At 39.2% G+C, this 26,705-nt stretch overlaps 1 protein-coding gene across 7 annotated transcripts in view; it reads left to right on the top strand.

Annotated features, from left to right (window-relative positions):
* Window positions 1-26,705, top strand: part of VPS13B (vacuolar protein sorting 13 homolog B) — a 922,277-nt gene that overhangs the window by 604,515 nt on the left and 291,057 nt on the right. For all 7 annotated transcript variants that reach the window (XM_073330465.2, XM_073330462.2, XM_073330464.2 and 4 more), the window contains exons 29-30: window positions 3,589-3,997; window positions 9,578-9,695. In XM_073330465.2, coding sequence (XP_073186566.2) covers window positions 3,589-3,997; window positions 9,578-9,695 — 527 coding nt within the window. The remainder of the gene's footprint in view (window positions 1-3,588; window positions 3,998-9,577; window positions 9,696-26,705) is intronic.

Below are 26,705 nucleotides of genomic sequence, written 5' to 3'. Positions count from 1 at the left end.
GTAGGAGAAAAAATATCTCAAATGTCATTAGTTTCTTCCCATTATTTGTCATTTATATTGTCTCTGTACTGAATATATTTATTATCTTGTTTTACTCCCTTTTTGTTCTCTGGCAACAATTGTCAAATTCCTTTGCTTGGGCCTGGGAAGCAGTGTCTTTTGTTTCCTCTGAAATCTACACCACTGCTATTTGGTAAAGTGGCAAAGCTAGAATGCCTCATTTAAAGTAACTAAGATCCTGATCGCACGATGTACTTAAGCACATGCGTAAGCCTAGGCATGTGAGTAGTCCCATTGAAATCAGTGGGACTGCTCAAATACTTTAAAGATAAGCATGTATGGAAGTGTTTGCTGGATTGAGGCCCAAATGTGTGCGCAAAAGCCAGTATTGTATATTGTATCTTGTTTGTGGTGGCTGTAATGATATTCTCAGTGCCTTTAATTACTTTATGTAACTGAGCTATGCCTTAAACTAATTTATTCACATATATTATTTACAATATATACAATAATTACAGAAAACCGTTCATATGGTCACAATTCCTTGAAAGTCTCAGAACATAACAGTAGTCTCAGCCAGCAAGTAATACAAGTTACTTAACTGTTTCTCTTGCATGACCTTTTTCCTATTGGATTAATAGTCATGAGCAAGCACAAAACTTAAAGTGGCCTAGAAGTAATACCAAAAAAAGCATAAAGGGCCAAAATGTGCTAACCTGGATGCCTGTTAGGCTTGGCTAGGCTCCCTACTTCGAGCATTGCTACCTGGCTCCTGGTACATGGGGTCGCAGTGCTGCTCAGGTTTGGCCCTACTCCCCTGAAGCTGAGATGGCCAGGCCAAATTTGAGTAAGTGATGTTGTAACTTGTCGCACAGGCTCACACAAATTTGGCCTGGCCTCACCACCATGAGTGGGGCCAGGCCAAACCTGAGCAATACTGCGATGCCAGGGGCCCAGTCGTAACTCCTGGAGCAGGGAGTTGAGCCCGGCGAGCCCTGTGGGATAGAAGCTGCTTCAACCAGGACAGGGATTTTGTGGGTTAAAGCGGACAGACCCACAAAACCCAGAAGTATTGGGGTGCCTTACTGTGCACTACACATAGAATCATAGAATATCAGGGTTGGAAGGGACCCCAGAAGGTCATCTAGTCCAACCCCCTGCTCAAAGCAGGACCAATTCCCAGTTAAATCATCCCAGCCAGGGCTTTGTCAAGCCTGACCTTAAAAACCTCTAAGGAAGGAGATTCTACCACCTCCCTAGGTAACGCATTCCAGTGTTTCACCACCCTCTTAGTGAAAAAGTTTTTCCTAATATCCAATCTAAACCTCCCCCACTGCAACTTGAGACCATTACTCCTCGTTCTGTCATCTGCTACCATTGAGAACAGTCTAGAGCCATCCTCTTTGGAACCCCCTTTCAGGTAGTTGAAAGCAGCTATCAAATCCCCCCTCATTCTTCTCTTCTGCAGGCTAAACAATCCCAGCTCCCTCAGCCTCTCCTCATAACTCATGTGTTCCAGTCCCCTAATCATTTTTGTTGCCCTTCGCTGGACTCTCTCCAATTTATCCACATCCTTCTTGAAGTGTGGGGCCCAAAACTGGACACAGTACTCCAGATGAGGCCTCACCAATGTCTACACTTTTGGTGGTGTTTAGGGTACATGTAGTGACACTTCTCAGTAAAAAGCAGGTTGCATTCACACTGCAGTGCGTAGCTACACAGAGCAGGGAAAGGCTCTGGCAGGAGGGAGGCAGCAGGAAAAGGTTCTGACAGTGGGACAGTACACTGCTAAAAATAGCAGTATAGAGATGGGAGGCACTGCTTGGGCATGTGGAAAGCCACGTAGGGTACATACCTTAAGGTTCTGGTGTGTCCTTACTCACCTAAGCAGTGCTTCACCATCCACACTGAAATTTATACCTGTGCTGGGAGGACATGCAATATTTGTACTCTGCATGCCGCCATAAGTGTAATCGTAGCCTAAGAGTGCTTTCAGGCACTTTTGCTTAGTACGCTTCTGAAGTGTATTAAGCCAATATGCACAAAGATACTCTTAGTGTGCCGTACAAATGTCCACGAGGGGAGTTAGAACAGAGTAACTAGTGTGGGCTTTTTCCTGATGTAGACAAGCCTAATGTATTCAGTCTCTAATATTCACAGAAATGAAAAATTTTAAAAATTAATAAAAATACAATCATTGTATGATTGTATTTTTTGAAGTTAATGGGAGTAGACACCTGAGCAGGTTACAGCACGGACCCTTTATCTTTAGTGGTATGACAGATTATATGAAATATTTCTGTGTTAGTGGAAGTTCTGTTCCATTTGATTTATTTTCTGTCATGAATATGTCCATCATTCTTTTACTTATTCTAGTTGTTCAAATTTGTTCTAATAAGAGTGAAAGCTAACTTACTAATTGGTTACAATTCACTTAATCATATGATCTTTCAGCTTCTCAGCATTACAAATACTAATTACATTTATGTAAGAAGTTAGTGCTTACATTTATAAAAATTTTAAATACATTAATTATTGATTCTGAATAAATAAAATCTGAAAATGTTGAAAGAAGCATCTACTGTGTTTACAAAATGCAGTTGCTATACTTATGCTTGAGTGATTAAACACTATTATCATAATGATATATAATATTATGTCAAAACCAATTTGATTTTATTTGCTTTCCTTTATTGTTAAAATTATTTAATTTGTTTTATTAGTTTATTTTAAAATTCTCAACTTTTGCAGTAGCTCACTCAAGGTCAATTTTCAGTCAGAAATGAATGTTTAATCTAGATACTGGAGGAGATTTTTCAAAGGTACAGATGTCAGGAGCCTAATACACTCTGACAGCCAATGGGAGTTAGGCATCTAACTTCCAAATGTGCCTTAGAAAATCTTTCCCTCTGTGTAAAGAAATCTTGCAAATTTCTGAAGAATAATGTAATAAATTTTGAAAGGTTTTTTTTAGTATTGAGATGAATTATTTAGTGTATAGGGTGTGGTAGTTAGTTTTACGGGTGTTCTGCAGAAGAAATTTGAAGTATAAAGTTATCTTGCCATCGCTGGTACAGAGTGATGGTTGGGCCCACAGAGGGAATGAAAGCGATAATAAACTCTCTAAAATGAAGAACGGGTAATGGAATATAGATAATTCTAATCTTATGCACAATTTTTTAATAAATATTTTTTGGTAAATTTTGACTTTCTGAAGTGCAAGAAATATTTTGGGTAGTATTTGAGGGATATTAAGCTACCAGGCTGTGTTCAATGGTTTATGTACAGCACAGATGAACAGAAAAAAATGAATGTTTAGTGTCACTAAAATATTCAGCAGTTCCAGCTTACATTGAGCTGTGCTGTGATAACGTTTGGTCATACTGTGAGGTAGATGGCCCTTCTAAAAATTTAAATAAGCCTTTTCTTTTGTTGTTTGGAGAAAGTAAGAAGCCCCTGCCCCCCACCCCCTCCCAAAAAACCCCTGAAAAGATGAGCTAGTAAAGAAATAATATTGTTCTCTGTTTAAGATGTTTAACCTGTTCTCTTTACTGCAGTTTTAATTATTGTTTCTTTTTCCTGGAACAGACAACTGCAAAACTTTTAGATGGCTCACACCAACAACATGGATTTCTCTCTCTCACTTATACAAAGGCTGTAACAAAAAATGTCCGGCACAAGTTGATATCAAGAAACGAACGAAGAACTTTCCATAAGTTATCTGAAGGTCTCAATGATGGGTCTCCTCATTTTCTTCATGAGATCCTTCTTTCTGCTCAGGCATTTGATGTTGTCCTATGTTTCCCTTTGCTTAATGCAATTGCAAGTATATTTCAAGCAAGGCTGCCAAGGAATCAAAAAGAGAAAAGCAAATCACCTGGCCAACCTATGAGGACTCACACTCTAACATCTCGGAACTTACCTCTGATTTATATCAACACAGGTGTAATCAGAGTCTTCTTTCCCCAAACTGAGGAAATTCAACATGATACAGGAGGTACTATGTACTGTATGAATTTATTTATTATGTGAAACATTTACTTCCTCCACGCTCTTTGGTGAGGGTTAAACGTCACAAGATGAAACAGATCTTTTAAGCAAGTTTCTTTGCACTCTAGACAGGTGAATTATAGGGAAATCTAGTCCCTTTGACCAAAAGGTTTTATCTCAATTATCTCACTGCTGCTTGTGATAATGGCATATTTAGCAATGTTCCTGGGGCTCTCATACTGTAAGACACAGAGATGGAAAATAAAATTAATATGATACACACTAGATTTCTTAAGAGTATAGAAACAGTTACTTTGGAGGTCTACCTTTGTCTATCCATAGCGTTTGAGCTGTGAATGTCATTGTTAAAGGAGTTGGTCAGGAGTTGCATGGAGAGAACTTAAGCCCTGAGTCTGCAATTAGATCTGCAAGAGTTGACTCTTGTGCCAGCACAGACCCCCTTTGAGGCCAGTGGATGTCCATGCTGGTACAAAGTATCCACCTAGGTCAGATGGATCCATTTGCAGGAATAGGACCTTATGGTAGGGAACTACTGAAAACCCTCAGGGCTTACATACACAAACATTCAGTTTGTAGCAAGCTAGAGTGTGAATCTATCCCAGAATTAGCCTGTTGCAGACTAACTGTCTGTGTGGACCCTGCTGATAGCATGAATAGTTTGTTAATGTGCCTTGATTTAGTCCCATTTCAAAGGGGACTAGATCAAAAATCATTAACAAATTGTTAATGCACATGAGCGGGGTCCACAGTCAGTCAATCTATGGCAGGCTAATGCGAAGTAGATTCACAGCTCAGCTTGCCACAAACTAAATGTTCAAGTTAGACAAGCCCTCAGACAGCTGGGCAGATGGATGGGTACTTAGAAAGATGGAGGGTGTAAAAGCCTTGTGCTCAGTTAAACCATTACTCCAAGTCTCTGCATTAAGTGGCTTGATGCCCACCACAAAATATATTTATTATGTTTATACTCAGGCTTTTAATTCTTGCATCTACACAGAAAGACATTAACGTTAAAAGTACACCTACAGACAGCTAGAGACTATATAGTTACAGTTATAGTTAAGTACTGTACTCCCACTGTCAACTACCATTCTGAGAAAGGAACAAAATGTATTACTGATATAATGCTATGTTTACATAAGGCATATAGGTATGGTTTGTTGCTATTATCAGCAAATAATACACAATCTAAACCCATGAGGGTAGAGTTTAAATTTTCGCATAACCTAACAACAAGAGGTGCAGACAGAGTGAGTTTAGTTGGATTATTTTTTTGCCAACATCCTCTACAATTTTCCAACTGGGAATGGCAGAAATACAGTCAGATAAAATTAGAATGGCTTTGTTGGCAAGGAAGAGTTATCGTTCTGCTGGGAAGGGAGTCTGAGGCATGCTGTCAAGGAAATTTTTTAAAGAATATGTTTTTGCAACATCTGTAGCTTTGCACTTCATTAAAATTACATTTATAAAAAATGCTCTGGCTGGCTTAAAGAAAGAAAGACTGACCTTGTGCTATCCACGTTTTCAAGGAATTACAAATAGCAGAACTGCTGTGGGTAAGCTTGAATGGAGGTTGTAAACACACATGCATGTATAAAGAATGGCCGAAAGAGTTAAAACTTTATTAAAATAAAAACAGAACAAACTGACCCCCAAAACTAGAATTTCTGGAGTTTCATGAAAATGTGAAGGTCAGTGCCAGACCCTTTCTGTCTCTTTCTTCTTTCACCCCAACCCTTTCTAAACTCAGGTACTTCTGAATGAGGACATTGAGGTCTCCTTGCCCCTGAAGTCTAGAGACTGTAACAAAGGCCAAGGCTTGAATATGACCAGCTGTTATTTTTAAATTAACAATGGCTCTTTAAATATTAGGATTTGAACTGCTTTTGAAGGCCTCTGTAGAATATAGTCCATCTGCAAGAGGTGTTCATATATTAGTTTGAGATCATTGCAGTATACCAAAAAAAGTTGTTGTTTCAATATGACAATTTAAATTAATATGCTACATGGTACTATATTGGGCATATTTTCTCTAAATATTTCATAAGTTAACTATTAAAGTATGATTGATCTTTCCTTTGCCATCAGTTAGGACATCTATTAGTCACAGGCCTGTGTAACCACTGATGCCTGTTTTCTTTTTAAAAATTCAGTGTAACTTTTCTTTTCTTCAGCACAAAATGTTCAAAGTGTCATTTTCTTTGATAGTTATTTCAGTAGCACAACCAGATTAGAGGTGTTTTCTAGCAAGTCTCATGCTGGACTTGGTGATCCCCAAAGATGACATGCTGTAATATTGCACTTTTCATGTTGATCATAATTTTTTTCTCACTCCTCTATATCTAAGGATATCATTACACTGAAACAAATGTTGTACAAGACAGTCTCTTTAATACCAGGAAAGTTAAAGGTGTTACAAAAATGAATGTTGATGTTATATACTGTATTATAAATACTTACTGTCTATGGCCCTGAACCTGAAAACATGGCACAGCTTAACACTCATAGTAGTCCCACTGAATTCAGTAGGACTACTTACATTAATGAAGTTAATGTACATGTGTATGACTCTGCATTCTGGAGCCTACATAAATTATATAAAAAAGTTTTATTTAATTGTGCCGTTATTCTTGAGGGTTAAATCTCTTTTTTAACATTAAATACCAAAAAGCATGAAAAGCTTCACCAAGTGCAAGCATGGTGCTAAACAAAGAATTTAGCTCTTGAGGCTGTGTAACAGCTGGATTACATAAACATTTAAGAATTGCTGCTAAAATATCTGTTTAAAAAATCCTAAAACATAACAATTGCAGTAAGGCACCTTACTTTATGTACTGTAACTTCTGTTTTCTACTTTTGCAGTATGTTTATTGTCATCTAATTTAACAAAAGAGCAAAATGAGTTTTTATGTACTCATGAAATATAGTTTAATACATCTAACAGACCATGTAAAGAATGAAACTAATTATTTAAAAAAACCTCATTTGAAGGATACAAAAGTACAAGTACGTAGCTTTCCCACGTATTAGTCAAGTGAGTACTTTGCCAGTGAGCCACAGGTGTGCAGCACTAGGGGTAGATGAAAACAAAAGTGAATGTGAGGGGCCTTATGACATATATATCTATAATAAATTTGTCCCAGGGTGCATTCATTGTGTAATATATACATTCTTACTCAGAACTTTAGAAATACATAAACAGGCAACCATGGTTTTATTCATTATAGTTTCCACATAGAAGTTTTCCCCTGAAAAGTTGAGGAGAGTATGTGTGGCAGAATATGAGTTAAGAGGTGTATTCTCCATCAGTAAATCAGGACATAAATCACCTCTACCCCCAACACAGACGCATCAAAATATTGATTAGTATGGTACTCTCTATATATGTTAAAGATTTAATTTGTTAAACCAGGTGACATTGCATTACTCTTTGATACATTTTGTGCTCGGTAAGCTGCAAGTGTTGGATGTACTCATGGTACTGAATACGTTTACACACTTTCTTTTACCAAAATCCAAACCCTTGTTTAAAAAAAAAAAAAGACGACGACGACTTTCTCAAGTGCTACTTTTTTTTGCCTACCCTTGCTCACAAATAGTGTCATGTTTTACAGCATAAGTGTGGTGGTGACCCGAATAATATTGAAACTACTGAGTAGGGTTCTATTTATTGCACTGTAATAAATGATTAAAGTGACAAATACTGGAAACAAGAGACCCAGAACCACTTTTGTTCGGTATTCTAAAATCCTTAGCATAAAAAGGATTTGGGTGAGAAAGAGAGAAAATGCAATACTTAGCATGGGGATCTGCCACCCAAAACCTTTAAAATAATATTAAAACACATTTAATATCCTTCCCTCTTTCCCCCACAGACATTTTAAAGCACATTATGTTAATTCAACACCAGCAGTAGGTAGTTTAAGTCTAATATTTAGGCCTAGTAAAATAAAAATCAAAACTATTTGGTTTTGGTTAAAAGTTATTGGCAGAAAAAGTTTTCAGCGGGCATTTAAAAATTTCCCCTTCAGTGCTTGCAACCAAAACAACTGAGCATCATTTTGCTCAGATTAAGGACTGAAGGATCTGGGCTCTGATTTTTGGGTAGACAGGTTTCCTGCAAGCAAATCATTTGTACTATCACTCAGTGGTTTACTTTGCAGCATTTTGCATTATGTCGTTTTTTCTGTATTACCAAGAATTCTATGATCCCTGAGATCTGTTCACAAAAGTTATATTTCCAGACTACAGAGCAGGGCCTCAGAATGTGGCTGTCTGATTCACCAAGAAATGAATTGGTCTGTAGAAGCCATTCAAAAATAAAAAAGCTGAGGATTGACTAGTTCTTTCCACATCAAGCAATGAATTATTTTGTAAAGTACTTCAACTCTCTTCTGTGGCTGAACATTTACTTACAGAACAAGATATCTGAAGTATCTTACTGGGTGGCCACAGATGGTGAAATGGGCTGGGTTTAAGTACTTCCATATTAAGTGGGTTGATATGTGTAATGTATGTAATAGGTATAATACTGAAGATGGAGTGGGAAACTCTATGAGCATGCTCAGTCATATACTTTAGATATTACTGGCGGTTTCCCAATTGCCATAAAATCCTTCAAAGTAGGAGTGCTGCAAAATACCTAATGCAAGTCTTTGTGGCTGTTGAAATAGAACACAATTTTTTTTTTCAGTGACGATGCAAGAGAGCTATGGAACTTCAGTGTACTATGAGCAATAGAATCTAATTTTTTTCTCAGAAGAGCTCTGGTTTTATGTCTAATTCAGCATTCATTTAAAGTAAACATTTTCTTCATCTGGCTAAAATATAAAACCTAATTTAGACAAAGTAAAAAGTAGAGGTTTTTCATTATAGCAGTTGAGAATGCCACAAAAGAGACTTCTTCACAGATACATATCACATCTTTTTATTTTTTCACAGTGTGTAGGGTATTATATACTGTGCTGAATATATACTGCACACCACTGAGCCCAATCTTGCTATCTTTGTGTTTATCATGTTTGTTGCAATCAGTAAGGTGTGCTCCATGGATAACTGGTGAAAGATCTGCTATTGTGTGGTGAGATTGTAAAATCTTGCATTCTTTGATTCATACCTTCCAAAGGAGCCCACAACATAACGCTGAGTAATATTTTAACATTTTAGATATGTATATGCTTCAGTAGGCTGTACATGGGGAAGCAGCTGTAGAATACGAAAATCTGTTGGAATCAATATCCTTTTGAGAAGGTATTTTTAAAATATGATAGCTCAAGGTAGAGCAAGAGGTCACAGATTATGATTTAAGTGCAAGACAGAACTCTACGGGGAAACCTGGCACCAAGTAACAGCCTTCTCTGTTGTATATCATCACAGTAGTGCTATTGACTGCAATGGGGTTATTTGCGCAAGTAGTAACTCTTGTGCATAATTTTTTGCTGGATTGAATCCTTAGTACGTACTCTGATTCAGAGATTCTTAATGAACAATATTTTATATATGTCTGCCATGTACCTCTGTGCACACACCCACTTATAAAACAGATGCATGTTTTCTCTCTCCTTAGCTGAAGCTAATCAGGCAATAAAAGAAGACACTTTGATTCTCAAGATTGGCTCTGTCTCTATGGCTCCCCAGGCTGACAACCCTCTTAGCAGAGCTGTACTCAGAAAAGATATTTACCAGTAAGCATTTTTCTTATATCTAAACTCACAAATATTTCATTTGTAGGGGAAGTTAATTGATCAATAAAACTTGGTCCATGCAGCCTGTAAAAGTACTTTTGATATTCAAAACCAGGTATTTTTTATTTTCTTCACTTGCAGGCTTTTAAATCAATTCAGACATATCAAGTATTTCTGTGAAGTGTTGATGCATAACAGAATTTAAATGTCAAGTCATTATGAAAGTAAAGATCACAGATGAAAGCATTTTAAGAGACTTGGTTTTATGTAGCGAAAACTCAGATCACCTAAGAAGAAAAGGGACTGTTTGTAACTAGCATAGCTCTTAATAGCAGTGTAGTGTGAAAGTGATAGATATTCACAATGTAAATGGTAAACACACATTCAAAATTCAGGACTGTTGATGTCATGTGGATCAAAGCTGTAAAGGAGAGCAAATTCTAAAGAGACATTTCACAGTAAACACATTTTCTGCAAAAATGTCATGCTCTGGATTGTGTCATTGAGTATGTGCAAACCTCACTAATTATATGTAGGCAGCAAAACTGGCAAACATATGTAATCAACATGATAAAAAATAATGTATGATATTTAGTAGAGTTGGCTCTGATGCCAGACATGAAAGTATGGTTGCAAATAATACCAGGTGAGAAAAGTTACAGAAATACAGATGAACAAGTGTCTTATACTTCCTGTTGGTCTGTTTCTCAGATGTGGCAATATTTTTGTTTGAAAAGTGCTTCATACTGCACTTCAGCATAAGTTACAAACATGAAAATCCTTTCCCAGCAGTAAAACATTTACTGCTTAGAAAATGACAGCAATTTTACTTTGTCAAGTGTAGGAACTTTTAGGATGGCAGGAGACCATGAAATTTCTCCAGCTCCTTGTCTCTTCTGTTCATCGAGAAATTATAAGGCAGTCTTTTTTTCTCCAAATACTTGTCAAATTTCCATTTGAAAATATTTGAATTATTATATTTGCTCATATGTTTGTCACTAGTAGCTTATTCCTTATATTAAATGGGCTGTGACTATTATCACATTAGGATCCCTTCTGTGAAAGTTCTTTGTGTCCTGTTGCCAGTGACTGCTTTCAATGAGGAGGTCTGAACCAGTTCCCACTCTCTCACAAATGTACTGGCTTCTGTCTCCGTGGTTCCTCCGATCTCACAATCCCCCCCCCCCCCAAATTAGTTTGTGAGGAGCAGAACCAAAACTACATCCTACTGTCCTTCCCTTCCTCTGTTCCTGTCCTATCCTATCTAAAAACTATTTTAAAAAATTCCCCTAGCATAAATTTGAACCTGCAAGATCTAGTTTCAATAATGTAATCTCCAGTGCTGTCTCTTACAGTGGGCATGTGGCACTCCTTACATAGACATTAAAGACTAAATGGGCCAGATTTTTAGCTGGTGTAAATTGTCATAACTCCACTGAAGTCAGTGAAGCTATACCAATTTATACTAGCTGAGAATCTGGTCCAGTGCTCTTGCATCTGTAGGTGCAGTACATCACATTTCCAGAACTAGTTCAGTCCAATGATTAGGGTCCTGAAGCTTTCCTTTAAGTTGGTGGTTTATAATGCACTAGACCAATGGTCCTTTTCATTTGTGGACCTCTGAAAAATTTTGAATGGAGGTGCGGACCACTTTGAAAATCTTAGACATAATCTGCAGATCTGCAAGGGTCTGCAGACCACAGGTTGAAAACCACTGTTCTATGTTAACGGGAACTTTTCACATACTCCTTAGACATAGTCTGTAGATCCCCAGAGGTTTGAAGACCACAGGTTGAAAACCACTGCACTAGACTAGCTTTTGGCAACATATATTTGGTTCTCTCAGTTCTACGACTTAGAGTGTTGTTTTTGTTTTGTGCTGCTAAGTTTTTAGATATCTTTTTAAATATGTTTTTTCTAACAAGCAAGTCATTAAAAAGCCCAGATACAATACAACAGACTAAGGGAATTTGAGGTAAAATTGGGTAGGACGGAGAGAAGTGTTGGATCACAAACATCCTCTAGCTATCTGACTGTCACTGATTAAATCATTGACCCTATACGCAGTGTCACACTTCTCAGTGCAGTAATGTTCTCCTCAGCAACATCTGCAGTCTCCAGCAGTTTTCCCATATCTGCTTCATTCACTCTCAATCTTATTTCACAACATAGGTGAAAGGCATATCTTTTCTCTCTTAATTATGCAATTATATTATTGACAACAATTTTTAAAAATCTTTTGGGGCATAATTTTCATAAAGGAAATGACGGGCAACAAGGGATGAATCACTTGATGACTGCCTGTTCTGTTCATTCCCGCTGGGGCATTTGGCATTGGCCACTGTCGGAAGACAGGATAGTAGCCTAGATGGACCTTTGATCTGACCCAATATGGCCGTACTTATATTCTTAAGGACACTTGGCAAAATTATAGCATGAGATTCCAATCCTGCTTTTCTTTAAAAAATGTTTTGAACTGTTGAGGCAAGCCATAGCAAATTTCACGCTATCAAAATAAATGAAGTAATTTTTAACATCAAAAGTTTTAGAATGCCAGCTTTGTGGCACAGTGGTAAATTTTCTGCATTTCTAATTCGAAGTTCAGGATTCAGTCTGTGTTCCTATGCATGACATAGATTTGGGAGCATTGTGGCGAGGATATACTCAGTCTTCATTCAACAGTAGCAGGGGCTAGAATTCAGAAGGGAGCTCATTTCAAAACTCTTGTTAGAAAGGAGGATAATACAAAGACTTTGTATAATTAGGGCATGGGTGGAAGCTAGAAAAGAATAAAAGTAAGGCATTTATGATTATGTTGGTTCAGCTTCAGCCCTCTGCTGCTCAGAGACTAGATTTCATTACCTGACCAGGATTCTCACAATCTGGAAGGGCCACAGCCTATGGGGAATAGTGTTAGATGACAACTGTGTGTAACTGGGGAATCCAGATGTTAGTCAGGGGTTGTCAAAAAGCAAATGAAAACAACAACCTCATAAAACTTAACACACACGTTTTGTTTAAAAATGGATAATAAATATCATTTTCAACATATGTAACGTAGTGTCCATTATAGAACATTTAAAAATATAAAAAGTCTGTTGAGTACTGGAGATTTATCTGCTGCAGAATCTTAATAATCCCAACATGGCTTCTTCCCCCTCTTTCCATCCTTCCCCCGCTTCAATTTATTACTACTGTTTTTAATAGAATGTAAGAAAATAAATCATTGTCTGAACCACTGTCTTTACAGTGTTATGGGAGTGCGGACACACAGCCTTTTAATTTGTGGTCTCACTTTGGTTTAAACAGTCTTCTGTTTAGGTCTGTGCTGCAACCACATGGAATTAGTGTCATTTTTTGTAGTGTTCCTCATGAAGAAGAATTTTCTCCTCACATTTAGAAACTCTCCTTATTGGAAAAGAGCTTTCTTGTTTAACTTGGAGAGAAAACTAAATTCAAAAAAGCGATCATGGAGAAGCAACTCACCCTGAAAGTTTGGATGCAAACATCTCCCCACGTGAATACTGGCATTTAGCAAGCAACATAATTAACAAGATGACTCTATTTTTATTTTACCATATAAAACAGAGATCCCAAATTAATGATTTCCTCTCAAAATATTTTATCTTTAATATACTTACATTGCAGAAATGTAGGGTTTAATTTCTTTTAAACCAATTAATGAGATACAACAAATAGGATAAATTTGCCATAACACCAAAAAGCAGACTCTTTAAAATAGGTATTATTATACAATTTGCTGCCTCCAAAAAGGGGGCAATGCCTGCTTTTCCTCTGAGATACATGTGTGTGAGAGGATGGGGGGGTTGTTTGTTTTTTAAGATTTCTTATGAATTTCTGGTGTCTGCATTCCAGCTCATAAAGTTTTGCCCTTTAAGAAAATGGCCACCATCTCCCATTACTGTCAATGGGACTGAAGCTACAGGGTGCTCTAAGCTGGACAGCATGGCATAACCTTTATAGATGTCAGAAGAAATGAGGGAGAATGTATATAGGCAATAAATTGGGGGGGACAGGACTGGGAGTGAGAATGTGAGTGCAACCGCTGCCTATCCCATATATAGAGAACAATAAACAGAGATAGAATGGCAACTCCCTACACCTTTAGGGAATAGGACAGGGTAAGTTGAGATCCCTCCAATCAGTGAACAGGAAGGCCATATATTTGTGCATGTATTAAAGATTTAATTTTGACCTGTCTGATAACACAGTTTAGAGTGGGAGACTTTTCCCTGAAGATGAAGGGAATCTAAGACTGTTGAAAAACGATGTGATTTATTTATTTTTTAAAGACCACATCATTTACTGGTGTCTGACTCATAATTTTTAAATTCATGGAATTAGCAACACTGACTTGATCTTGTTACTCAGACTCTGTGGTGAGTTTAGGATATGTTTCAAAATATTAGTATGTAATACTTTATGTTGGAATTTATTAAATACAAAATTGTGGGTGGTGATTATGACTACTACAAAAAGCAAAAACAAACATGGAAAATGCTTTAGATCTACTTCACAATTACTTGTCATATGGAGACTGATTTATTGAGAGAGCCTTTCTTATTGGGACCTTCCCCTCTGAGACCAACCAAGAGCACCAGTACTAGAGGATCCCCCTCCTCTGCCAAATAGGCTAGGGGAAGCAGGGAAGGAGTTCTTGGGATGAAACCAGCTCTCAGGAGCAGCAGGAATTTTCCTCACTCCCTTGTTCCTATTTACTCACCTTCTTCTTCAAGAGATGTCCCTGTGGATGCTCCACTTCAGGTCAAGGTGCATCCCAGTGCCTTTGATCGGAGGTTTCTACAGCAGTACCCCTACGGGCTGTGCACGCACTGTACCTGCCTCTCGAGCTGTCAGTGTTCTAATAGCGCGCGCACTGCCCGGGCTCCTGGGTTCCTTCTCTACCGTCCCCGGCTAGAGACGGAGTTCAGCAGGGCTCTTTGACATTAGCTAGTTAGTTTGTTTCTCAGTTTAGTTAAATAGTTTCAGTCATTAGAGTTATTACTTAGATAAGTTATATTAACTGTTACATTTATTTCTTTAAAAAAAGAAAAAAAAACCTCCGCGGTTTCGGACATGCCTGTCTCCCCAGACTGCAAGAGATGCGTCTCCTGTAAGGATGCCATCCCCATCTTGGACGGGCAGTCACAGTGCATACGCTGTTTAGGGGAGTCTCATGTACCCCAAAAATGCGTCCACTGTGACAAATTGAAAGCGTGGACCCGCAAGGACAGGGAGTTCAGGCTTAAAATGCTGCCCCCAGAAAACTCCCTCAGACCTGCGTCTGACCCTGGCCAGCAAACCTCTGTGACACCCTCCAGAGGCAAAGCAAAAGCAAAAAAACGGCCAGCTTCCTCTCCCCTCATGAGCCGTTTCTCAGGGAAAAAGTTAAAACCGGCTCTCCGATCTCTGATAACTCCAGCTCCATGGCTCAGCACCTTCAACGAGGCTCAGGGCTTCCAGTTGCCCATCTCTTTCAGTTCTCCTTCGGCCACCTCTGTTACTACGGTGCCAAGAGCTGCCATGGTCCCAACGGTACAAGCGGCAGCTGCGGCAACGTCCTTTAATCTTGCGGCTCCGCTTTTCCAGCTGCCGCTCTCAGCACCGACCCCCCTGAGCTCTCCAGCCTCCTTTGCTGTGCCTACCTCAGGGGCTCCTACTCCGCGGAGCCAGCTTTTGCCCCTGGGACACCCTTCAGTGCACCAGCAGCTGCCCCAGCAGACTCTGCCTCTGCCTCTACCAGCTACACCAGCACTGACTCCTGCTCAGTTAGCTCCACCGCAGTTTCTACAGCCAGAGGAATTAAGGGTGTCCCATGCTCCTGACTCTCCTCTTCTTGGCATCAGTCTCTCACCGAGACCTTTAGCACCCTACCTTCAGTACTCCCCTACTACTTCAAGCCCCTCCAATAAGGTGTGGGAGGATGAGGAAGAGGAATACGATGAACAGATGATTTCCTCTCAATACTCTCCCCAGATTCAGTTACCTGCAACTGGGAGACACATTACAGCACGATCGCCATATCTTCATGGCTATCCACACTGGTATGGAAATCCCTGGAAGGGACCACCTATGCCTCCCCCAGGGCAATGGCCACACTGGGGTTCATGGACCTACACCACACCACACTCGGGTGTTCCGTAGGCTCCCCGGAGGAAAGCTGTCAGCCCCTCCCCACTGATGGTTTACACTGAAACTCAGATAAGAAACCCTTCCTCTGTAACATGGGCCATGGGTCACTTGCTGGAGGATTCTCTGCTCCTTGAAGTCTTTAAACCACAATTTGAGGACTTCAATAGCTCAGACATAGGTAAGAGGTTTTTCGCAGGAGTGGGTGGGTGAAATTCTGTGGCCTGCATTGTGCAGGAGGTCAGACTAGATGATCATAATGGTCCCTTCTGACCTTAGTATCTATGAATCTAAGACCTGAAGTGGCTGCCACGCCTGCAGAGGACACTGCACCACACACCTCCCCTACAGCCATAACACCACAAGACGCCACGATGTCCCCCCCCATCACCTCCCACTTCCGATGAGCTCACTCACTTTCAAGAGTTGTTTAAAAGAGAAGCAGAGGAGCTCAAGATTACCCTGGAGGAGGTACCTGAAACACACCATGAGCTTATGGACATCCTGCAAGCTACGACCTCCTCCAAAATAGCCCTACCAATTAATGGGGACATTATGGAACCTGCTAAAACTATTTTTCAGATCCCTGCCATAATAACCCTCACTAACAAGAGATTGTACCGCAAATATTTTGTCCCATCTAAGGATTCTGAGTTCCTATTTTACGCACCCCTCACCTAATTCGCTAGTGATCGACGTGGCCAATCAGAAAAACAAATATCAACACTTCCGGTCCACTCTATCGGACAAAGATAACAAGAGACTGGACTCTTTTGGCCGCAAAGTGGATTCTTCTTCCACTTTGCAATTTAGAGTAGTGAACTATGCGCTCTTAGCAAAATATGACCACAAAAATTATGCTAAGGTAATGCAATTTATTGGTGATGTGTTGGAGGATAAACGACAACAGTTTAAAGCAGTGGTGTCCAAGGGCCAGTTCATATCCCGGACACTCTTCAAACAACCCTTGATGCTGCGGACGCAGCTGCCAGATCCACAGCCATGACCATCGTCATGCAGCGGACCTCATGGATTACTTCTTCCTTCTTTCTGAAGGAGATACAGAATACGGTTGAAGATCTCCCCTTCGATAGAGACAAGCTCTTTGCCTCTACGACCAATGAGGTCCTTCACTCCATGAAGGACTCCCGGGCCCCACTCCGATCCTTAGGCATCCAAACACCTGCCTCAAAGAAGAGACAATATCGATATCAGCCATACCAACAATCGTGTTACCATACCTTTGCAAACATGCACCTTTAAGACAATATGATACACAACAACAACAGTGATATACATCTAAGAATCAACGATGTTGCCCCCCACAAGCAATGGCGACCCACCGTCCTCACCCAAATAAACAAATCTGAAGTCTTGGTTGAAGGTATAGAAAACCTCTCACCCTCTCCAGCACAACTCCAATCAACCATTTTTGGGACATCGTTTGCATCCATTCCTGGCCAACTGGCAAACCATCACTATGGACAGATGGGTCCTGGAAATTATCAGATTGAATTATGCCATCCCCTTCCTCTCCTTACCTCCCTCCCACCCACCCTCCCACCCCATCCCTCTTCAGGGACCCCTCTCACGAACAATTGCTCTGTCAGGAGGTACAACATCTCATACATCTTGGAGCAATAGAGGAGGTACCCCCTCAAGACAGAGGGAAAGGGTTTTACTCCCACTACTTCTTGACAGAAAAGAAAAATGGCAGTTGGTGCCCCATCCTCGATCTTCGACGGTTGAACAAGTTTGTCAAGAAACAGCAATTCTGAATGGTTATTCTCCCAACGATAATTCCGATGCTGGAGCAAGGAGATTGGTTTTCAACCCTCAACCTCCAAGACGCATATTTCCATGTCTCTGTCCACCCTGCCCATCAACATTTCCTCAGGTTTGCTGTGGCAGAGCAACACTACCAATACAAAGTCCTCCCATTTGGCCTCTCCACCGCACCACGTGTCTTCTCCAAGGTGCTAGCAGTTGTAATAGCACATCTCAGGAAAAAAGGAATCCTCAGATTTCCTTACATGGATGATTGTCTCCTCAAGTCTCCCACTCAGTTAAAAGCAAACCACGCAACTCTTGCAACCCTTCACTGCTTCCGCATGTTGGGCCTTCAAATAAACAAAAACAAATCTACCTTACAACCTACCCAACAAATCGACTTCATCGGCACTCACCTCGATTCCACCACCAGTCTTGCATCTCTCCCACAGGACAGATTCCACACAATGAGCATCCTTATTGCCCAGATACATGCCAGCCCACAGACTACAGTCCAAGACTCCCTATAGCTCTTAGGACATATGGCTGCTTGCACATTTGTGGTCGCAAACGCTCGCCTGTACATGCGATGCCTTCGGGGTTGGCTAGCCACAGTATACAAACCAAACAAGCACAGGCTAAACAGATTCCAAACTATGCCCCAGAAAGTCATGGACTCACTTCTCTGGTGGACCTCTCCCATCAACCTCTGCACCAGGATTCCCTTCCGACAAGATCCGTCTTCAATTACCATCACCAGAGATGCATCCCTCACAGGATGGGGAGCACACATCAGCCATCTCACCACTCAGGGTCTCTGGGCCACTTCATAAAGCAAGCTTCACATAAATTTGCTAGAGCTCCACGCCATATGCAATACCTGCCTCCATTTCCTTCCCATCATCCAAAATCACCAAATTCGAATCATGACCGACAATATAGCATGCATGTTTTATGTCAACAGACAGAGGGGAGCCCGATCACACTTCCTCTGCACAGAGGCGGTAAAACTTTGGAACTGTTGCCTTCAACACAACATCCATATCTCCGTCTCATACCTGCCAGGTTCTCAGAATACCACTGCAGATGAGCTCAGCCGATCGTTCCCCATACAGCACGAGTGGGAACTCAACAACACCATTCTTTCCAACATTTTCCAGACCTGGGGTTATCCCCAACTGGATCTATTTGACACAGCAACACCAGTTGAAACCCAGCATAAAAGAGAACAGCAATTGAGAATCTCCCATTATTTTTTATTATTATTCATTATAATGTTGGCAGAACTGAACTTCTCTACAAAATGCACTGTACCATGTCAGTTTATCTGCTGGCATGTCCGGGGAGGGGAACCATAGCTCTGTCTATTTCCTCTCCTACATATCCTGCCTCTATCTGCTTATGGTAGAGAAATATCAGATATACAGTGCCCTGCTTCCCCCAGCACCAACTTCCAGGTAGTGTGTACTGGGGAATGGGCTTAGCTATTTTTGCATAATCACATGGGATCAGGACCCATTCCAGTTCTAAATCAGAACTGTACTAGGTGCTGCACAAACACATACAAAGACCTTACCATTGAAGAAACTGTGACCCAGTCCTAGAATGAGTAGATTAAAACAATGTGTTGTGCATGTAAATATTTCATATTGCTCCATTAAATGTCTTGTCAAGTCTAGGAAAGAAAGAGTGACCAGGAGCATGGAGAGTACAGACTCTTTGAAGGCAACTGTGAAAAGGCCTAGCATTTAAGGTGCCAAAGATCTCCAGTGAGACTATGAAGTAACTGGAAGTTTAGTGCACTCATCACATCTAGGGGATCATTGGGTCCGTAGTTGGTCAATAGGGAATTCCCCATCATTTTCAAGATCTAAGCTTCTCATTCATATCGTATGCTAATCCTTAAAAGTCCAGATTCATGTGTTCCGTGGTCACTTCCAAATGCAGATCTTTCACAAAACAAAGCAATCCTAAGCCAGTTTCAATTTGTGAATGTAATATGGAATTCTTAAAGGAAAAAATTACATATAAAGTTTTAATAGTTGGGAATAGCTCCATATTACTTGATAGTTTTGCTGAAAATCTTTCATCAACACAGTTTGTCTTCTTTTGTAAATGCAATACACCATTCATTGTCATTTTTTTCATTATCTGTTCTCCCCTCTTTCCCATTTTTTCAAGTATCAAACATTTAATAAAACAATAATGCTTAGTTGTTAGATTAAATATCTCCTATACCTTTTGTTTTAAGGAGCTTTGTTTAAAATGTATATGCAATAGTCATGTAGTAATCAGAATTGATTAATGAAAATTCTTTAATTAAAAAAAAAATACTATTTAACTTTCATGTGTTTGCGCCGATAGCACTGGAGTAAAGGAGGGAAAGAGAGATAAATGGGTTTCTGACAGAAAGTAAATATGTTGCCAAAACGCTGGATGGAAATCTGTTCTCTCTTTCAAATGTGGTTTGGAAAACGAAATGCATTTCTAATGTTTTCCAACAAGCACACAATTTTCTAAGCATGTAGTCATCAGCCGTATTATCTGGCTCAGTTTTGATACTACTATGGGCTACATTTATGTCATAAAATCATACCTGTTGATGAGCAATTTGCAGAACACTCTCTCTTCTGACCACAATATGAGCAATAGTGTACCCTTGTAGCCTTTTATTTATCATTTTTTTGTAAGACCAAGTAACACAGCTGAAATCATTTTTCTGATTTAAAAGTTTGATATCCAAATATCTGAATGTAACTTAAGAAGTGCAATTGAGACACATAGTTCTTGCTTTAGTGGTTGATTATTTTATAAAAACTTTCACCTTATTTTCCTTTGAGCTCTAAAGTTTGGAATATTTAAATAAAAGTTTTTGTAAGTGAACAAAGAATTTACCAAGCTCTAAAGAAGGATAAAGAAACAAGCTGTTACACTACTGCTGGATGAACGTTGAAATGCAATCATTTAAAAATATATACAAAAAGGATTCTTGGTGGAAACAATATCAAGTCAGTAAAAAATTCACAGCTTTTACCACAAGATACTAGGAAAATGAAGTTTTTAAATAAAATCTAGGTATGTCATTTTGTTTAGCTCTCTACTGCAGAGGTTAGGTTAGTGTCTTTTAAAAAATCATATAGGTAAAAGATATGTACAAAACCTAATCTTATTAAATATATTTTCAATATTTTGTTAGGAAATATTTGATTTATAGCCTACAAGAAATTAAAACATGAGAGAAAGAGATTTGCTCTTTATTTTCTTCCCATTTTATAGTCTTAAATTGCTAAAGTGGTTGTTTTGTACTCTTTAATTAGCGTCCTTTGTTAGTAGAATTTCAGATTTTTACACAGTAATTTTTCTCTTAAAATATTTTAAAGAAATTTCACTATAAATTTTAATTCACAGTTGCAATAGCACAAGTTCTAATTTATTTGCAAAGCCTTGATTGATTTTTAAGATATTTAAATCAAATAAGTTATTTAAATTATCTTGATTTCAATCATTCCACTCTGTTATACCACTTGAATTTATGCTTGTTTATAAATATCTTTTATGGAAATCCTTCTTGTTCTTAGTTTCTAGAAAGATTCATGATTATTCCCTCTACAGCTGTTATGTAAAGAAAAGTTGCCCTGCTCTTTTAGAGTCTTACAGTGTCTCATAGATTCATAGCTATTAAGGTCAGAAGGGACCATTATGATCATCTAGTCTGACTTCCTGCACAATGCAGGCCACAGAATCTCACCCACCCACTCCTGCGATAAACTTCCCACCTATGTCTGAGCTACTGAAGTCCTCAAATCATGGTTTAAAGACTTCAAGGAGAAGAGAATCCTCCAGCAAGTGACCCATGCCCCATGCTACAGAGGAAGGCAAAAAACCTCCAGGGCCTCTTCCAATCTGCCGTGGAGGAAAATTCCTTCCCAACCCCAAATATGGCAATCAGTTGAACTCTGAGCATATGGGCAAGACTCACCAGCCAGATACCCAAGAAAGAATTCTCTGTAGTAACTCAGATCCCACCCCATCTTCATTTTCTATACTAATTAGAGTGGCTCAAGATGTCTGTCTCAGCCATTGTACCAGTAAAACATTCAAATATTTTGATAGCATTACATGGAAACTCCATTCCTAATTAGCACTGGCACTTCTGAGGTCATTGTAAAAGTTATTAATTTGAAAACATCAGTGGAAATTAATTGTAAAATTACAGCTAAACACTGCCCATTTTATTTTGGATATCTAGCTTGTTAGTTTCCAATACCAAAAGCTATCCAAACCTACAGAACGAATTTCACTAAACTTAAATTGTATATTTCACTTTTATTTTGGACTTTGCGTTTTTAATTATGAAGTTGATTGGAGAATACAATACCATTTGTTTAATTGAACTAAATGTAATAGAATAAATCTCCCCTCCTCACGTTATGGCTGGTAGAAATAAAAAAAAATTCAGAAAGGATAATACTTCAATCATTTTCTGTCTCCTACTTGACCCCAAACACTTGCTTCAAAACTGCGAGTACCCTCTCCACAAATCATTTTTCCTCTGAGTGGATTGAATTTTATTTGCAAATACTTGCTGAGTGTCAAGTATCAGAGAGGTAGCTGTGATAGTCTGCATCTGTAAAAACGGCAGAGTCCAGTGGCACCTTATAGACTAACAGACGTATTGGAGCATAAGCTTTTGTGGGTGAATACCCAAATTTTAAATTTTCACTTGCAAATATTCATGTATAGTAAATTTTATATTTGCTTCATGTGCATATTCCAATCCTGGAACAAAAACATTATATGACTTAGTAATCATTGCTGCTCACAAGGAAGCCACGTTAAACAAAACTTATGACTTTCTTTCAAATAATTTTCAGTTAATGGACAGTCTCCAATCAGAGATAAGGTTAAATTTGTCAGTTATGTTATTTGTTACAAATTGTTTGCTCAGCTCTCCTAGTAACTCTCCATCTAAGAATGTTTTTTATAAAACAACTGAAAAAATTTAAAAGGACCTTACCCTTTTAAAAAAAAAAAAGAGCTTCAATAATGTATTGTTGCTTTATTGTCTTTGAATCTCAAATTGCTTTTTTTAAACTCTCCTAGTTTCCAATTTACATTTTATCTGCCATAGTTTGTTCCTGTCTTTTGACTTCACTTGGTCAGGATTTCTGTTTTCTGAAAGATAAGCCTTTTCTGAGCCTCTGATAGTGTGGTTGATGTGATTAGGCCCTATGATGGTGTCCCCTGAATAGATATGTGGACACAGTTGGCAACGGGCTTTGTTGCAAGGATAGGTTCCTGGGTTAGTGGTTCTGGTGTGTGGTTGGTGGTGTGTAATTGCTTCAGGTTGGGGGGCTGTCTGTAAGCAAGGACTGGCCTGTCTCCTAAGATCTGTGAGAGTGATGGGTCATCCTTCAGGATAGGTTGTAGATCCTTGATGATGCGTTGGAGAACTTTTAGTTGGGGGCTGAAGGTGATGTCTAGTGGCGTACTGTTATTTTCTTTGTTGGCCCTGTCCTGTAGTAGGTGACTTCTGGGTACTCTTCTGACTCTGTCAATCTGTTTCTTCACTTCCGCAGGTGGGTATTGTAGTTGTAAGAATGCTTGATAGAGATCTTGTAGGTGTTTGTCTCTGTCTGAGGGGTTGGAGCAAATGTGGTTGTATCGTAGAGCTTGGCTGAAGACAATGGATCATGTGGTGTGGTCTGGGTGAAAGCTGGAGGCATGTAGGTAGGAATAGCGGTCAGTAGGTTTCTCGTATAGGGTGATGTTTATGTGATCATTGCTTATTAAGCACTGTAGTGTCCAGGAAATGGGTCTCTTGTGTGGACTGGTCCAGGCTGAGGTTGATGGTGGGATGGGAATTGTTGAAATCATGGTGGAATTCCTCAAGGGCTTCTTTTCCATGGGTCCAGATGATGAAGATCTGGCATCATCTCAGGCATTGGCACCCTGTCAGCAGGATTGTCTGGCTATGTAGACTCCCTCCTCAGGCCCTATGCTACCAGCACTCCCAGCTATCTTCGAGACTCCACTGACTTAATTATAGTGTGTCATGAGTATTTGCTGGCCTAGATATAGCTTCTTGAACTAACATTTGTGAGTTATTTAGGAATAAATCAGGAGTAGTCTCTCAACTTGTATGGTCTAGGACCAGCTATTCAAAGAAGCAGTTGTTAAAGGTGGCTAAAAATTGCTCCTCTAAACCTTGTAGGCTACTGAGGTGACCTATTTTTTCTAGATTTAGTTGCTGAAAAATTGGTTTATTTGGATTCTTCAAAATTAAATTTTCCATTGAATGAAACATTGCCTATTGAAGTGAAAGCAAATTACTGATGAGTTTGATTATACTGCAATTCAGACAACTTTGTCATAGCATTATTGAAAAATACTCTAGTGTAATTTATAGTAAAATGGCATAATAAAGTCTGATATTGCTTAATCATATTTTACAGCATAATACATTGATTACAGTGCTGACTCTCATTTCTGTTATTGTTAAGTAAAGGTTACCACCATTTGATTGACAGTTTGTAATATTAAAGGTCAGACATAAATCACCAAAAGCACAGCAATTGTAAATGAAGGTTTCTGTAAGATACTTGCCTTTCTGTATAGTGCTTATGTACTGCCATTTATATTATATTCTATAAAAAGGTCTCACACCTGCCGGTGTTCTTACCTACCATGTGTTCTCTAAAGCCTACACAAAATCGGCAGGCTGACTTTAGAGTTTCCTTCCTTTTATGATTTTTATTTATGCTTATAATACTATTTTAACGCAGTTATTTTGTATTTGATATATGGCATATATAAAACTTGATACACGCATTTCATATAACTTCATATAAGTTGCTGCAGTGGGAGGGGGAAACAGGATTTGTTTTCTGTGTACAGTGTCTGAGATGTAGTTTAACATAATTAAATTTCTATTTCCTGACCAAAAAACTACAATTTTATTATAGTGAACCTAATTATAGTGAACCCAATTAAAATAAAATCAAAGAATCATTAGGTTAGTTTTAATTTGTTTAAAATTTTCATGTTCTGACATTATCATTTTACATACTGAAATACTTAGTACTTTAAACTTTTGCCTTGATATATATTAACTCTTAGCACAATAAATACAAATAAATATACTTGTCCTTAGTGTACTTTACTGAGGCAACAGATTTAGTCCTTTTTTTGTCTTCCTCTCACTAGCAGGAATAATGCCTCCTTCCCAGCAGCCAGGTGCATCAAACTATTTGCAAACCTTAACTCTGATGCGAGCCCTACCTCCCTTCTCAAAATATACTGTGTGTTCCATGCCATATCTTCTTGGCTTATCTCCTGATTCAACATGCTGTTTAGTAGAGTCACTGCAGATATCAGAGGGGCTCCTGAGTAGACTTTCAACTCCCATTGAAAGTCAGTCCTCTGCCCACTTGAGTGGTATCTGGTGGTGGTTGGGCGAACGTATGCTATCTTTGAGCTCCTATGGCCTGGCTCCCAGGCCACTGGGGGACGAGACCTGCTCCACATGAATCCAGGGAGGGTACTGGGCCACAGAGCTTCCAGGTTGCCTTTAATGGTGCCTTCTCTCATAAGAACATCCATACTAGGTCTGACCAAAGGTCCATCTAGCCCAGTATCCTATCTTCCAACAGTGGCCAATGCCAGGTGCTTCAGAGGGAATGAAGAGAATAGGTAATCAAGTTATCCATCCCCTGTCAGCCATTCCCAGCTTCTGGCAAACAGAGGCTAGGGACACCATCCCTGCCCATCCTGGCTAATAGACATTGATGGACCTATACTCCATGAACTTATCTAGTTCTTTTTTGAACCCTGTTATAGTCTTAGCCTTCACAACATCCTCTGGCAAAGAGTTACACAGGTTGACTGTGCGTTGTGTGAAAAAACACTTCCTTTTGTTTGTTTTAAACCTGCTGCCTATTAATTTCATTTGGTGACTCCTAGTTCTTGTGTTATGAGAAATAGTAAATAATACTTGCTTATTTACTTTCTCCACCCCAGTCATGATTTTATAGACTATCATATCCCCCCTTAATTGTCTCTATTCCAAGCTGAAAAGTCCCGGTCTCTCCTGGCCCCCATGGTTGTTTAAGTCCTATTGATTTAAGATGAGATTTTCAAAGGCACATAACTTTCCTTAGGCTTCTTTGAAAATCCCATCCTCAGCCCCTAGCTCAGTTTATTGTCCTTTCCCACCTCCCTCACCAAACAACCATTCTCCCAACCACACAATACACGTCATAGAGTCTGGAATTACTGATTTCATGTGGCTCCTGGGGCTTAAAGGAATCCGCTGCTGCTGATGCAAGAGGGCTGCAGGGACGTGCCTCAAAGTCTTAGCAATAGAAGGAGTGGACATAAGGGAAGGTTGGCTAGGCCATCCTCCAGTGACTTGGTATGCTGGCAGAGGCAGCAAGGACTCTCCTTTGTGTGGAGGATACTAGCACCTTCTTAAAGGGCTACTTCCCCTGACAAATTCCATGAAGAGCACCAACCCAGATGGTTGCTCCAGAGGAGGGAATTTGCTGGGCTACATGGCTTCCAAAGTCGTGGCTTTGCTGAATTCTGTAGCTGCTGCTACCACTATTGTTAAGTTGCAGTATTTTGGAACATTACTGTAGAGTACTGTAATACTTGATAACAGAGGGCTGCATTAGTTGGACTAGGGGAAATAACTTATTTTTAAGAGTTTAAATAGAGCAGTACCATTATGGAAGTTACTTGTATTTAATAAATGCCAGTTGGGGGAACAGTTTACTTTCCATAAAATATTTTGCTGTTTGTCTGTCCTCTTGTTTCTTATAGTTGATTTTAAAGATATGTGCTTGAACACTTATTTAAAGGATCCTTTGCTGTCATATATAGTTAAAATTGACATCCAAAGGTCTTGATTGTGGTAAGTAATTTACTCTAAAATAATTCAGAAAAGGTTTTTAAAAGCTTACTGTTACATTTTTTATATTAACTGTGAGTAAATATAATTTACATCATATTTGGTTTCAACAAATGTTTTGTTTGCTGAAAAGAATTTTCCAGAAATATTTAAAGCAGGCTTTTTTTCTTTTGTAGTAT

Source organism: Lepidochelys kempii, chromosome 2 (genome assembly GCF_965140285.1).
Source record: "Lepidochelys kempii isolate rLepKem1 chromosome 2, rLepKem1.hap1, whole genome shotgun sequence".
In the NCBI taxonomy this organism is placed as follows: Eukaryota; Metazoa; Chordata; order Testudines; family Cheloniidae; genus Lepidochelys; species Lepidochelys kempii.
Note: the sequence above shows the minus strand (reverse complement) of the source record. Positions and strands in the feature narration are given on the sequence as shown.